The following is a 15,365-nucleotide window of genomic DNA, read 5'->3' on the forward strand; positions in this document are numbered from 1 at the left end:
TCTATTGTTTGTTAACTGACATGCACCAAGCCCATACCTTTCTCTCATTTATGCAATCCAACCTTTTCTCCAGTTTTTCAGCTGGATAACACATTTTTGAATCTCCTAATGACCTTTTTAAAATACCATACATAATCTGGCCAAGTTCCTTCCCTCATGAAGTCCCCCCCCCCCCCGCCATGCCTACATTTAGCTAGCGGAATATCTACAGTGGCAAATAACATTCAAAGCACATGGGTTGCCTAGATAAGACCTAGAGACATCTCAAATGCTAGATAAGGGTAATGTCTACATTTTCACATGAAGTTTACATAGAATGGTCAAATGATCTTGGCAGCTAAACCAAGAAGCCGTTACTTATCATTGCAATAAGTAGATAAGTAGGTATGGTGATAGCTTAAGATCCGGACATAGTTAGAACTGACCCTCTAAAGCCAGTGGGAGTTTAGTTGATTCGGATGGATTTATGTGTATGTGTGAGAACTATAATTCTAATTCAATTGATGTTCTCACAATAAGACTTTTTAAACATACTGAATATAGTATCTGCTGAAAGGAACTTTTGCCTTTTGGCTTTAAAGACAATTGGGGCCGTGGGATTCTAGCTGTGAGGTCTCAACCCCCCTTTCTCAGTATTGACAATTCCCATCACATTCCTTGCCCAAAGCAAAGGTAACAATCCCCAAGATAAATCCTGATTTGCTACCTCCCCTGTTGGCACTGAAGTTCCAGAGAAAAGTACAAAAAAGCGACTACAGAAACCTTCAGTTTCCCCAGACCAGAATGTCAACCTTCCAGGTCTACTTGATTTCCATATCACCTTCCTTACACTCTGTACAATATTTCCTATAGTTTGCATAATGTTCTATGGATCTTCTTTTCAGCAATAATCTATTTAACTATGAAGCTCATAGCTGAAATTCTCATCCAGTTCTTCTCAAGAGTGTGTAGAGTCTTACAGAATCAGGATCTCCTCCTTTTAGCTTCAGAGATGATTATCTTGATGGCCCGTAAAAGCACAAGCTAACAACTCATTCATCACAGAGGATTTGTGGACATGATCTCTGGTGCATCTTGCAGTCAGTTCTGAGAGCAACACAGTTTTTTCCTCAGGACGTGAAGAGCATAAGTCTTTACTTCACTTGCTTTTCAGCAAAGAATACTCCAACACACCTTGGACACTTTCATCTTCTCATCATCTTATTAGAGAATTGCTCATGTCTCCTTGATCTCAGATATTCTCAGATGTCTTATCTCTTGCTATTCTCAGGTATGTGAAAGGGAGGGGTGTTTTTCTTCTTCTTCTTCACTGAGAAGTTAAATGATTAAATTGCTGACATGAAGAACAAGTAAGATGTTGGGTGAGATTAATTGCAAAGGCTGCTTCAGATCCCAGGGGTATGACTGAGAGGGGGTGGCCTTGGAGCATGCAAGCATCTTGTCCACATCATCAGGTATCAAATCAATCCCATTTATTAAGAACTCTCCATTCTAGACCTTTTTACAATATTTTCTGACAATATTTATTAAGAACTCACCATTCTTCCCCATTTCCTTTCTACTATTCCAGCTTTTACATAGTCCTAAATTTTAAAAATCCCAGTAAAATTGAATTGAAATAGCTGATAATCTAGAGAAAAATTGATGCCTTTTCTCCATCTTAGGTTGAATTTTTTTAGAGTAGACATTTAATGAAAATGGTCTTACTTGACCCTGACGTTTCTGTCCTGTTACTTTAAGGAGACTGATGGGCTCTGCAGTGTGAATTCAAGTTATGTCACCATAGCTGTGTCTACAAAGCAGAAAGCCTCAGTGTGCTTCACTCCAAGGCAAGTACGTATAAGCTTTTCATCCAAGAGGGGTATGTGATAAGGTACACCTTCTTCTCTTGCTTTGCTGAAATTCTTGCCACTAAGTATCAGTGTTTGAAATTAATAAGGAATGATTGAGATGAAAATGGAGCACAAGGACATCAAATTCCTGTAGCTCATGGGTGAAAGGATATATAGAAGTCTTCTTCTCAATGGTAGAACTGGTGATTCAAATACTTGGTAGACTGACTTGGAAACTGGTCAAATAAGCCTGTGTGAAATGCATACTAATCTATACTATAATCTAAAATTTTATAAAGTAGAAGCTGACTTTGAGGTGAAAGTCATTTTGATCTGGCACATGACCTAAGGAAGATCAGCCAGAAAACTGCTCCTGCATTGCTAGCTAGCTGCACAGCAGGAAAGTGAACCCTCTTGCATTTCTTTTCCCTTCAGGCTGAAGTGTCTTTCCCAGAAGAAACACCTTCTCATTGAGACTCTCAGTGGATCCCGCAATGGAATCTAATGCAACACACAATAGTACCACATTCCCATATGACAGAATCAATGTCTGGATAGGCATCATCCTTCTTCCTGTTAGTCTCTTTGGAATGGTGGGGAATGGAACCGTCATTTGGATTCTTGGTTGTTGTATCAAGAGGAATCCTTTCACCACCTATGTCCTGAACCTTTCTACTGCTGACTTCGTTGTGCTTAGCACTTTAGCTACTATTACTGTATGTTGGCTTTTACCTGGGCACCATTATAGTAACTGCCCGTTGGATCTAGGAATATTATTATTCCCTGTCTTCCTTTTCACATTCAGTATGAGTCTATTTCTACTGGCAGCCATCAGCATTGACAGGTGTGTTTGTCTCTTCTTCCCCCTTTGGCACAAGTGTCACCGGCCACCACGTTTGTCCACTACTGTGTGTGTTGCAATATGGATCCTCACCTTCCTAATTTCTGTTGTTGTTAGTGCCATCACATTCACTCATACATATCTTGACTTAACATATTATCAGTTTCTTCTGAATGCTCTCGTTTTCATGCCAGCCATGTTTATCTCCACTATAGCCATGTTAATTAAAGTCTGCTTCATTTCACCGCATCATAAGCGGGGGAAGCTTTTATCAGCCATCTTGTTGGCCCTTCTCTTCTTCATCTTCTTCGCTTTTCCAATTAATGCTTTTCAGTTTTTCGTCAGCTATGACAACCCTGCTTCATTCTATCTTCGTTACTATGCTCTCATTGGTGCATCTCTTAATAGCGCTATTAATCCTCTCATCTATTTCCTGGTAGGAAGGGATAAGAAGGCTCAGTCTAGGTGGAGAATAAAGAAAATACTGGAGAAGCTTTTCCAGGAGGAGGAATCCTGTAGGGTCAAAATTGAATCCCCACTTGAAACAAGTCTATGATTCCACTAAGAAAACTTTAAAAAATGTTCTTGAGATTATGATCTTTGGAAGTGTAGTTCTAAGCCTCATGGCACGGTGGTTAAACTGCAGTACAGCAGCCAAAACTCTGATCACAACCTGGGTTCATTCCCAGGTAGCTGTTTCTAGGCTGGCTCAGCCTTCCATCCTTCTGAGGTGATTTAATTGAGTACCCAGGTCACTGGGGTGGGGCAATGTGTAGCCTGCATGATTAACTTGTAAACCACCTAGAGAGTGCTGTAAATGCTATGAACAGTATATAAATAACACTTTTTTCTTCTTCTTTTAATGACCCAGAATGCCTTTACACTTTTTGCTCAAATATAGCAGTAATCCAAGAGAGAGGGAGACAGATCCTTGTTACATTATAGCAAGAGGAAAATGCAGACATGATTTCTTATCATCTCTTTGAAAAGACCAAAGTACTGCAAATGACTTAGAGGGAAAATGTTATTCCAGCATTTAATCAGTGTCACTTCAACAATCATGTAGGAGTGAATGAAACGTACATACACACAGAGAGAAAAGGTCACAATTATAATTCTTGAATTTCCCAGCATGGAACACTAGGCAAGAGTAGTGGCAGGCAGGAATTTATTTTAAATGTTTAGGTTTTGGTGTCAGCTCTAAGCTTAACAAAGGATTTGTTTACAAACCTGCCATGGACTCATTGCTAGAATGACCATGTAGATCCTCTAGATCAGTGGTCCCCAACCTTGGGCCTCCAGATGTTCTTGGACTTCAGCTCCCAGAAATCCTGGCCAGCAGAGGTGGTGGTGAAGGCTTCTGGGAGTTGTAGTCCAAGAACATCTGGAGGCCTGAGGTTGGGGACCACTGCCCTAGAAGCTTCAGTGGTCCTGAAGTCATGGAAGCTTACTGTAAAGATTTTTTTTTTGTTTCAGCTGATTCTGAGTACGCTGCCACACATCATCTTAGAGTAGACTGAGCTCATATTATACCAAGGCTGTATTAGCTTTATTTGTTGCTGAGGTATTTTGAGGCTCAACTAAAATGTCTGCTTTTGATCTTTCAGATTCTATATGATTTGGGTTTTAGTAATTTAAAGGACTGTTCTTCCTGTGAATGTAATGTTCTGAAGTCTGAATTAAATTTTCTATCAGTCTATTTACTTGTATGCCATCAGCCCTGGGAAAAATTTCTTTATGCATGTTTGAGTTTCCATAAAAGTTCTCAGGTGTAAGAAGAATGCCTTAAAAAATTAAAAATAAATTTGTGCTTTGTAGATGTAGGTACCTCCACAATACATCATCCAGCACTTTCATGCAGCTTGAAAATAACCCCTTAATCCAGTGGTCCCCAATTCCCAGAAGCCTTCACCACCTCTGCTGGCCAGGATTTCTGGGAGTTGAAGTCCAAGAATATCTGGAGGCCCAAGGTTAAGGACCACTGCGGCTTAATCGTTCCTTTTTGGCCTTCATTTTTTTTGGTGCATCATCCTTCTGATTAGTCAAGTCTATGCCCTATATGCAAATTGTGAGGGAGCAAAAGGAGGTGATAGGAAAAGACAGAAAGGAAGTTGAAAACTTCTTGGGAGAAGAGCTAGCAGAAAGGACTGCTAATAAGGGTGCAAATAAACCATTAATTCCTTTGTAATTCTGACATGCCTTTGCAGGTGCCATTCTTTTTAATGCCAAATGCTTCATTTTTCACAAAGTGCACATTAAAATTATTTGTGGGGGGAAGGAATATTTTGGCTGTTTACAGAAAACTTCTGTTTTGTATGTATAGAGTATTAAAATAATTACGAGCATGTAGAAAATACAACCCTGAACATCTGCATTGTTCCTTAAAAATGTAGTTTGGACAGCTGTGGAATAAAAGCCACTGTAAAAAATTATCTTGAGCCGGAGCCATCAGAGGGAAAGCTAGATTCATGTAAAATGTCATTGCCTTGCAAATGAATCTCTTTCATACCTAGCACTTGAGAGTAGAGATAAACAACTGACAAAGAAATGCAAAGCATTGGGGGGGACTCCTAATGCATGAAATGTTGCAATGTATGAACATGGTCAGTAGGTGGCAATTGCTGATGTACCAAATTGCTGGACCCATAACCAACTCCTTCTGTAATTTACACTGGCAGTATTTAGTTTACCCTACAGGTGCAAAGTCCCAGTTAGTCAAAACAAAAGTGATTATGTCCCATAGCCACAATTTGCCGGTCCTGGAATTAATGTGAGCCGTACTTTGATATTTCAGTAAAAGCAACATTAAAATGTTTCTATTTATACAGATCAGTAATTTAATACACTGGTAAAATTCAGCTGCCTACTGTTAAAGGAAAATGTAAACATCTGGGAAAAAATGCAAGGAGGAAAGAGACACATATATGTCATATTCCACAAAAGAAAAAGGCCATATGCACCAGGTGTCAATAGCACACACACCAAGCAGTATCTCATATTATGTACTAGCAGCAACAATGAGGCAGAACAGACAAGGAGAATGAATTTTACTCCAGATATTCAAATTGGCTTATTTGGGTGAACATTTAGAATACATTTTGTGTTTATCCAGCTAAAGGATAAACACAAAGGGTAAAGATTGTTCAAACCTATAATGCTTTTTAATCATGTGTCTTAGAGATGCACATTCTGCTTTTTGATTCTGTCTTTTAAGGATATAAGCTCTTGCAATTTTGGGTTGGATTTCTATTTCAGCATTTATTCCTACAGTTCTTCTCATACTTTTAAGAATTTTTGGAATCCATTTGGAACTATTTTTGGATTTTGTTTTATGTTTTGTTAGACAAGCTGATGTTGTCTGGAATCATTTCACGGCTGGGATCCAATGATTTTTGTAGGTTTTTCAGGCTGTTTGGCCATGTTATGGAGGTTGTTCTTCCTAATGTTTTGCCAATGTTTTGTGGCTGGGATCTTCAGAGGACTGGAGTTAGAACTCTGTCTGTGCTCTGGTGTAGTGCGTGAAATAGTTGAGTATTCATAGCTATGGGATCAGCTTTCTGTCATTTTCAAGAGAATGGGTGATTATGGTGATCAGAGTGTTTTTTGTTATGGGTATATTGGTGTGATAAGGGGGAGAGACGATCTGTCACTATGATTGATGGGTGTCGTTAGCTAGTCTTTTGTGTGCAGTGATCAATGTTCCTTGTGGCGAGTTAGAATTCCTTGACCTTTTTGCAGGCTGTATTTTTCAGTGCTGGGAGCCAGACTTTTTGAGTTGAAACCTACAACAACCATTCTGCTAGGTCAATCTTGGCATCTTTTTTTCCTGCTGGCAATGCATGGACAATATTATGCCACAGTGTAGGACCATTTCCGGGCTTTTCAAACCATGAGTACAGAATCACAATATCTCATATTCATAAACCAGAGGACATTTTAAAGAATTGAATGTTCTGCATATTTTGTCTGTAAGGAGTGTGAGATCCCCCACCACCACCACTCCTTTGGTTTTGATTTGCTACACCATCGACACCTGAGCCAGTTGTTTGAAACACTCAATAAAATATTTAATTTTGGCAATCATAAGCAGGAAAAGAGTTGATGGCTCTTAGTGATTCAGTGAATGTCGAAGAGACTTTTAAAAATATTTGCAAGATACAATTTTAAATTTTATTGATGTTCTCATAGTAGCACTTACATATCTGCATAGTAGATAAATTTTCGGCATAGTAGATAACTTCTCTCTTAGGGTTAAGGACAACTTGGCAACAAAAGAAAGACACACACACACACACACACACACACACACACACACACACACACACACACACAAAAGACAAGTTTCATTTTCTGTCTCCATTATTGATCTTAAATTTCTAGGAGAAAGTATAACAAACATTAGGTCCCCCAGACCAAAAATGCACCTTGCCATGTCCACTCAGTATTGCTTTCAACTCAGTATTGCTTTCAGGATGTGAAGAATGCAAGGACATACGATCAAATCTTCCTATACTCTGCTTTCCAGCACAGAATACTGTGACACACCTTGACCACTTTCCTCTTCCCATCAGCTTACTGGGGGATTACTCGTCTCTCCCTGTTCTCAGGTATGGTTGTATATAAAGAGGAGGAAGGAATTTCTTTTCCAGCACAGAGAGAAATTTAATCCCTATCATTTCAGTCAGACAAGACCTTAGTGGGATAGGTTGCAAAGGCTGAATGAGACCCTTGGGAGTTCTTCCAAAAGGAGGAGATCATAATAGGCTGAACACCTTCATGTTGTGACTTACTGAATTCATGTAGTAGAGATGGTCTGTTGCAGTTTCGGACAAGAAATCTCTTTGAGTCTGCTATTCTAAGCAAAATTTATTAGTGCAGCTTTGGACCCAAAGTCTAAGGGCCTCCATGTAATTTAGAATTAAATTTGAAGTCGATGCAGTCCATGAGTAAATCCAGATCAGGCTGGAAACCCTAACCGCACTTCTGTTTAGTCAGCACTACAACAGAAAAATGAATCCTCCTCTGTCTTTTTTTCCCCTAGCACTAGTATCCTTAGCAGAAGAAGTGCAAGAGCAGGGAATGAATACGATGACCAACATCACCCTTTCATTGGTACCCACAACGGACCCTGTGATGGAATCCAATGTGACAGACATTGACATCCGGTTCCCAAACAACAGTCTTCCAGAGAAAGAACATTTAAAATGGACTGTGGTATCCATCTTCATTCTTCTTGTTAGTCCTTTTGGAATGATGGGGAATGGAACCATCATCTGGATTCTTGGTTGTTGTTCCAAGAGAAACCATTTCACCACTTATATCCTGAACCTTTCTATTGCTGACTTTGGCGTGGTTATGATTTTAGCTATATATAGCATATGTTGTTTTTTATCTGGGCTCTATCGTATTGACTGCCCTTTTAATCTAAAAATATTGTTCTTCTTCCTCTTCCTTTTCACCTTCAGTACAAGCCAATTTCTACTGGCCATCATCAGCATTGACAGGTGTATTTGTATCTTTTTCCCATTTTGGCATAAGTGTCACCGGCCGCCATATTTGTCCACCATTTTGTGTGTCGCAATATGGATCCTCACCTTCCTAATTTCTGGTTTCAATGTTACTTTTGAACTGTCCAATACCTATTTTCACGTAGTGAACCATCAGCTGTTCCTGAATGCTGTGATTTTCATGCCAGCCATGGCTATCTCCACTATAGCCATGTTAATTAAAGTCTGCTTCATTTCACCACACCATAAACGGCGGAAGCTTTTAAGAGCCATCTTGTTGGCCCTTCTCTTCTTCCTCTTCTTTGCTTTTCCAATGAATGTCACTGAACTGTTCTTCATAGGTCACATTCCTGTTTCATCCTACCTTGATTACTATGGTCCCATCGGTGCATCTCTTAATAGTGCTATTAATCCTGTCATCTATTTCCTGGTAGGAAGATGTAAGAAGGCTCAATCTAGGGGGAGAATAAAGAAAATGTTAGAGAAGCTTTTCCAGGAAGAGGAATCCTGTGAGGAAGCAGTTGAATGTGCCATCGAAACACATCTATGATCCCACTAAGAGAAGATTATGATATTCGGTGTTAACGTTCTAATGATCCTGACACCTTTATACTTTTTGGTCAATTATATTGGTAAATTTATTTATTATTTATTGATCTTATATGCCGCCCATTTAGACATAGTCTACTCTGCCTTCTATATCCAAAAACTAAAAGATATTTGTTACTTATTCTGTAATTAGAGCAGTATAGACATGATATTTACCATATTCTTCCATATTTATAAGACACCCCCCCCACTCTTCTAAGAAAACTTAGCTTTGGGCTCTGGGCTCATAATGCTTGGACATTAGGAGTCCCTGTTGAATCTTAGCCTGCAGGCTCCACCTCCAACAGGGTGTGCTCCAACTGGTTTGTACAGCATCAGCTGATGTCAGTTCTAAAAGGCTCATGATTGGAGGAAGCTAAGCCTTGTGATTTAAGGAAGCCTGTTTACAGAGGCAAGGTACAGGCCATTTTGTTGTCAGCTTACTTCTGTGTAAAAGATGCCCTCAATTTTTAGTGTAATGGTTTTAGGAAAAAGTAGTGTCTTATATACAGAAAAAAATGGTATATGCCTTTGAAAAGGCTGTTAACAGAAGCACTGCAAGTGGCTTTGAGGAAAAAAAGGTATTGCATCATACATGTTCATTCCTTTCCTGCATGTTAAGCAAACAAACTTAAAAAGCTGTCATATACTCCTCAGTTTGGAAAGGCGAGAATTTTATTGTATTTTATTTTTGCATATTGTTTCTGATAATGACACTTGAATAATCTTGATAGAATTGAGGATATGTACACACAGCCACAATTATAGTCACTAGACGTGGAACACTAGTTTTTCCTGCCATTTTGCAGGATGGCAAAATGGCAGAAAAAACTTTGTGCCATTTTGTATACAACAGGCATACATCCAACTGGAGTAAAGTGATTGGTCAGAGTCCTATTGGAGTTAATGTAAGCTTTTGTAACTTCCTATGCCTAATAGGAGCTAATTGGTGAGGGGTGGAGCACATCTTGGTTCATTAATCAGTGCCTTTATTGCTGGACTGCTACCTTACTCCTGTAATTTACACTGACAGCATCTCACTTATCCTACAGGTGCAAAGTCCCAGTTATTCAAAACAGAAGCAACTATCTGCCACAGTAATAACTTGCCAGTCTCATAATTAATGGGAGCAATATTTTGCCATCCCAGTAAGAACAATAGAAATGTTCATTAACATTTTTTCTGACAATTTACAATCAGTAATTTACTACACCAGCAAAATTCAGTTGTCTGTTATTGAAGGGAAATACAAACATCTGAGAGAAATATAAAGAGGCAAGAGACACATACATGCCAAATAACATAGATAACACAGGCCACACACGTTGGGTACCAACAGCACGGATAGCAAAGAGCATCAGGCATCATGTAGCAGCAGCAACAGCAGCACAAAGGCAGAACAGACAAGAACAACATGGATTCCCTTCCATAGATTCAAACTAATTTGGTTGGGTGAGCACTTAGAATATTTTTCAGGTGTGTCCAACAATATGCTTAAAGGCTAATGACTGTTCAAGTTTATAATGCTTATTAATTATGTGTGTTAATCACTCTCAGATTTTTTAATTGTCTTTTAAGGCTCTAAACTCTTGGAATTTAGACTGAAATAGGATTCAAAAAGCAAAGTGTGCTGCTTATATAGCGCCCCATACTCCTTAAAGCACTCTCTGGGTGGTTTACAAATTAATTATGCAGGCTACACATCCACACATACATACCCAGTGATCTGGGTACTCAATTTACCAACTTTGGAAGGATGGAAGGCTGAGCCAACCTTGAGCCGGCTATATGGGATTGAACCCTGAGTTGTGAGCACAGTTTGGGCTGCAGTACAGCAATTTAACCACTGTGCCACAAGGCACTTTGAATTCTTTTTTGTAAACTTTATAGCTAAAAGCTTATAACTCAAATAGATTTTTCTAACATAAGTTCTATTTACAACATTTTGCTTTTTGGATTATTTCTTAATTGCAACTTTTCATAGTTACAAGAATTTTGGAGGACAAACAAACCTGCAGCTTTTTCACCAAGATGCAGGAACTGATTTCTGTTTAAATATTTTTGTGTAGAGTTCTGCTGATAACTGTAAGCATTTTTGCAATACATTTTGAACTGTTATTTTTTTCCCAGTTCCATTGTATGCTTATGAAACATAGAAGCAATGCAGATGAATAAAGCTTTAGAGTGAGACAACTTGGTGTTGTCTGGAATCATTCCAACAATAGAGCCTATTCATACCAGATGAATTTGGTTGCCACCCCAACCCCGGAATAAAGACACGAGACGTTAGCTTGGGTTAATGCGGGCCACACTTTTATTAAACTTAATAACTTCAATTAACTTGCCTTTTGGCCAACCAAGATAAATATGGGGGCCTGCTGTAGTGCGGAAAACCGAGAGGCTGGGGTATTTCATACCCCATCGAAACAAACAAGGGCGAGTCCCCGGCCGCCAAGCTCCTTCGGTCAACCAACCGTCGGATCCTGCCTAGCCGCTAATAAACACCCCCAGACCTCCAGCCATCTTTAGCTGATGTCTGTTGGTCTGTGAGTGGCCCAGCGCATCCTCCCCCCACAGGCCTTGTGATCGCACGATCCGCAATGCCGGAAGGTCAGATGCGCTGTTAGCTTGCTTGATTTACCCCATGGGACACACCGAAATACCGGTTATTTCCGCACTACCCGCCAGTGTGACCAAACTGAATATCCCGCAAATGCCAACAACCCTAATCCAGTATGGGATAGGCGAAAAATCCCCCCATCCAAAGCCAATCAGGATGAAGGTCAAAAATTCCTATCCGGCCCCAAAATAGGCGACCAAAATTCACACTGGAATATAGGGCGGGCGGGTGGGTGCCTCCGGAAAAAGAGGCCGATGTAAGGGGGGAGCAGCGCTTATAAAGCCTGCCCTCCCCCTTCTACTACTTCCGGTCCCGCAACCCCTCGTCTCCTTCCGGGTTGGGCGGCAAACCCCGCCCGCTCGCTCAAAGTCCGCGGACTTAGCGGCGGGCTATCTCTTGCCACCCCAACCCCGGAATAAAGACACGAGACGTTAGCTTGGGTTAATGCGGGCCACACTTTTATTAAACTTAATAACTTCAATTAACTTGCCTTTTGGCCAACCAAGATAAATATGGGGGCCTGCTGTAGTGCGGAAAACCGAGAGGCTGGGGTATTTCATACCCCATCGAAACAAACAAGGGCGAGTCCCCGGCCGCCAAGCTCCTTCGGTCAACCAACCGTCGGATCCTGCCTAGCCGCTAATAAACACCCCCAGACCTCCAGCCATCTTTAGCTGATGTCTGTTGGTCTGTGAGTGGCCCAGCGCATCCTCCCCCCACAGGCCTTGTGATCGCACGATCCGCAATGCCGGAAGGTCAGATGCGCTGTTAGCTTGCTTGATTTACCCCATGGGACACACCGAAATACCGGTTATTTCCGCACTACCCGCCACAGCATGCGCACTAGCTCAGCTATGTCGCATGCCCGCCACCGAGCCCCTGGAGCTCGCGAAGCAGGCCCCCTTTAATATCATCCAAGAAGATTTCTAGACCTGCGTCCGACAGGTGCACACCATCACTGCGGAATAATTCCGACTGTGACACATGGATTCGATGATGGTAAATCACCGATCCGAGGCCGCCGCCGCAGACGCCTCTGCGCACCTCCTTATTCACGCCCCGTCGGGCCTTATTCACTGCATCAGTCCTCCCTGAGCCTCGCCAGGCCAACCGAGGAGTGATATTAGACCACAGGATCCGCAGCGTAGGATACCTGCTCCGCAGCCAGGTGAAATCTCTCAGGATGTCTAGTATCAATGCCTTACCAACCACTCTGGGTAAGTCATTGCCTCCAAGATGCACAACCAAAACGTCAGGCGGCGACGGACCGAATGCCGTTGTCCTGTTGAACTGCATCCACCGCATTCCGCGTATTCCTTTCCATGTAACGTGCGCCAAAGCACCCAAACCTAAATCCCTCCCCCACGAGGAGGTGGCAGCATAACGTTCTGCCCAATACACGTAACTGTGACCGACGATCCAAACTTCCTTCCGCCGTCCGTGAACCCTGGAACCTGAAAAACACCAACACTCTACCTATTCATTAGATAGGTTCCTAATATATTTTTTATAACTGGCAGAGGACCATCTGCCGATGCGTTTAATGTCGTCAGGGCTGTAACCCAACACCGCCGCTGTGGAAGCTGCACCTATCCGGAAGGAATGTGTGCCAAAACGCAAGCCTTGTATTCCCACTTTCTGCAATGCCAAATCAGTCATCCTCCAGAATTGGTACTTCGTTAGAGGGGCTTTATTCTCATGTAGAAGGAAGTACCCTTCCTCTTGCCCCCGTTGATCCATGTACTCCCTGGCAGCACGCACCGGACATATACTCCCCATACTACATTGCCCTAAAACTAAACGCTGTCCTTTTCCTGTTTGGTCAGCTTTCGAGCGCCTTATAAACAATTCCAACCTATTTGCTCCCACCAAAACATCCCTCAGTTGCAGGGCCATACCGGACGTGTCCTCCTTGCCCGTTGCCACTAACTCACTGACTCGGAGCGCCCCAAAAAATGCAACCAGAGATGCAACATGAAACAATGCCCTCTCATATTCGTTCCTGCACAAGATCGCCCATTGCCCGCACAACCGTTGCAGCAGCGCTGGAGAAATGGGCGACCTGGAATCCTGCACCTTTCCTCTCTGCCTTGTCCACCCCTCAAGCATTTTTCTGATCCTATAGTCCTTCGAGTAGTCCTTATGCCCTTGAACCTTGGAATGAAATGCCAATGCGGACAATTTTCCTTGTATGGTCCCCGGTGCTAACCCCTTTCTATGTAAATGAATCATGAACTGCTGTAAGTGTTCCACTGGCAATGGCCAAACCTGCTCTAACCGTACCATCCTTCTGAATTCTACAAAATCTTTACTCACAGCCAAGTATCCCTTCCGCGTCCTTTCCGCCAAAGCCAAACCTATTGCTTCTGATGCGTCATGACGCCAATGTGCCAGACCTCCTGTGGCAGCACCTCCGGAAACTCCCTGGCCTCCGGCGCCAATTGCCTGAACCGATCCATCTGCCGACGTGACAAAGCATCGGCAATGCTATTATCCAGGCCTGGGATGTGTTTTGCTTGTACTAATATGTTATACCTAAGTGCCCTCAACGTAAACGCCCTTACTAACCTCATAACACGTTCTGACTGTGACGTAAGGCTATTGATGATGCACACCACCGCCTCATTGTCACACCAGAAGCGCACTACTGAGTCCGCCCAATCTTCTGCCCACAACCAAAGTGCTCCCACGATGGGAAAAAATTCCAAAAAGGTCAAGTCTCTGGTAATGCCTTCCTCATGCCAAGCCTCTGGCCAAGACCCTGCACACCATTTCCCCCGATGGTAGATGCCAAATCCGTGAGCTCCAGCGGCGTCCGAGTGCACTTGAAATCCTACCTGTACTCTCCTCTCCGATCGCCAAAAAGAAACTCCATTAAACCCTTCCAAAAATTGCATCCACACCTTGAGGTCCTCTTTCATGCCCAGTGTAACCCTAGCCCGATGCAACGGGCGCTTAAGACCTGCCATTGCTGCAATAATGCGCCTAATAAAAGCCCTACCTGGCGCCACAACTCTGCATGCAAAATTAAGGTGCCCCACTATCTCCTGCAATTCCCTAAGCGTCGCCTTCGACTTCCCCAGCAGAGCTCTTATTTTGACTTTCAAAACCTCTAATTTCTCAACCGGTAACCTCGAAGTTTGCTGCTCAGTATCCATTTCAATGCCTAAGAAAGTCAATACCGTAGTCGGCCCTTCAGTTTTTTCCTCTGCCAACGGCAAAGCCAGCTCACCTGCCAATTCCTGAAACGTCTTCAATATAAACTGGCACCTTCCTGAATTCCTTGCCCCGCAAAATAAAAAATCGTCGAGGTAATGTGCCGTCGAAGTGCAGTGCGCTACCTGTCCAACCTTCCATTCCAAAAACGTACTAAACTTCTCAAACGCCGCGCAAGATACTGAACAACCCATGGGTAGCGCTCTATCAACATAATACAACTCCTCAAATTGAAAGCCTAGCAAACAAAAGTCCCTAGGGTGGACTGGCAAAATCCGGAAGGCTGACTGCACGTCACATTTCGCTAACTCCGCTCCGATACCACATTTTTTAACCATTTCCACTGCTTCATCAAACGACGTATACCGAACTGTGCACAATTCGGCTGGGATAGCATCATTCACCGACTCCCCTTCCGGAAAAGACAAGTGGTGAATGAGGCGAAATTCACCCTGAGTCTTCTTAGGCACGATACCCAACGGCGAAACCCTCAAATTCTCAATGGGCGGGTCACGGAAAGGACCCAGTACCCGCCCTTCCTTAACCTCCTTGCTTATTTTTCTCAAAACAATACTTTCCATCCCTTTAACCGATCGCAGGTTATGCGCAAAATAACTTTTACGCTCTCCCACAGCCGGTATCCTAAAACCACTTTTAAATCCTTCCAGTAAATACGCAGCATCCCCCCGTCTTGGGTATGCCTGCAACCATAATTCCAACACCTCCAACCTAATTGGGCTGGGCCCCTTTTCCAGGAGCAC

At 42.5% G+C, this 15,365-nt stretch overlaps 2 protein-coding genes across 2 annotated transcripts; both read left to right on the plus strand.

The window, feature by feature from the left end:
- The first annotated feature begins 233 nt into the window (after positions 1-233).
- On the plus strand, positions 234-9,064 carry LOC110071214 (mas-related G-protein coupled receptor member H-like). The gene has a single exon (XM_078391669.1). It carries the CDS (start codon positions 7,684-7,686, stop codon positions 8,728-8,730), a length of 1,047 nt encoding a protein of 348 aa, XP_078247795.1. The 5' UTR covers positions 234-7,683; the 3' UTR covers positions 8,731-9,064.
- LOC110071215 (mas-related G-protein coupled receptor member H-like) lies at positions 2,327-3,229 on the plus strand. The gene has a single exon (XM_020778932.3). The coding sequence runs from the start codon at positions 2,327-2,329 to the stop codon at positions 3,227-3,229; it is 903 nt and encodes a 300-aa protein (XP_020634591.3).
- Positions 9,065-15,365: the final 6,301 nt, after the last annotated feature.

The sequence above is a fragment of the Pogona vitticeps genome, chromosome 4, assembly GCF_051106095.1.
Source record: "Pogona vitticeps strain Pit_001003342236 chromosome 4, PviZW2.1, whole genome shotgun sequence".
Classification (NCBI taxonomy): Eukaryota; Metazoa; Chordata; class Lepidosauria; order Squamata; family Agamidae; genus Pogona; species Pogona vitticeps.

Coding starts and splice junctions, on each gene's coding strand:
- LOC110071215 (XM_020778932.3), top strand. CDS start 2,327: ATGGAATCTAATGCAACACACAATAGTACCACATTCCCATATGACAGA.
- LOC110071214 (XM_078391669.1), top strand. CDS start 7,684: ATGAATCCTCCTCTGTCTTTTTTTCCCCTAGCACTAGTATCCTTAGCA.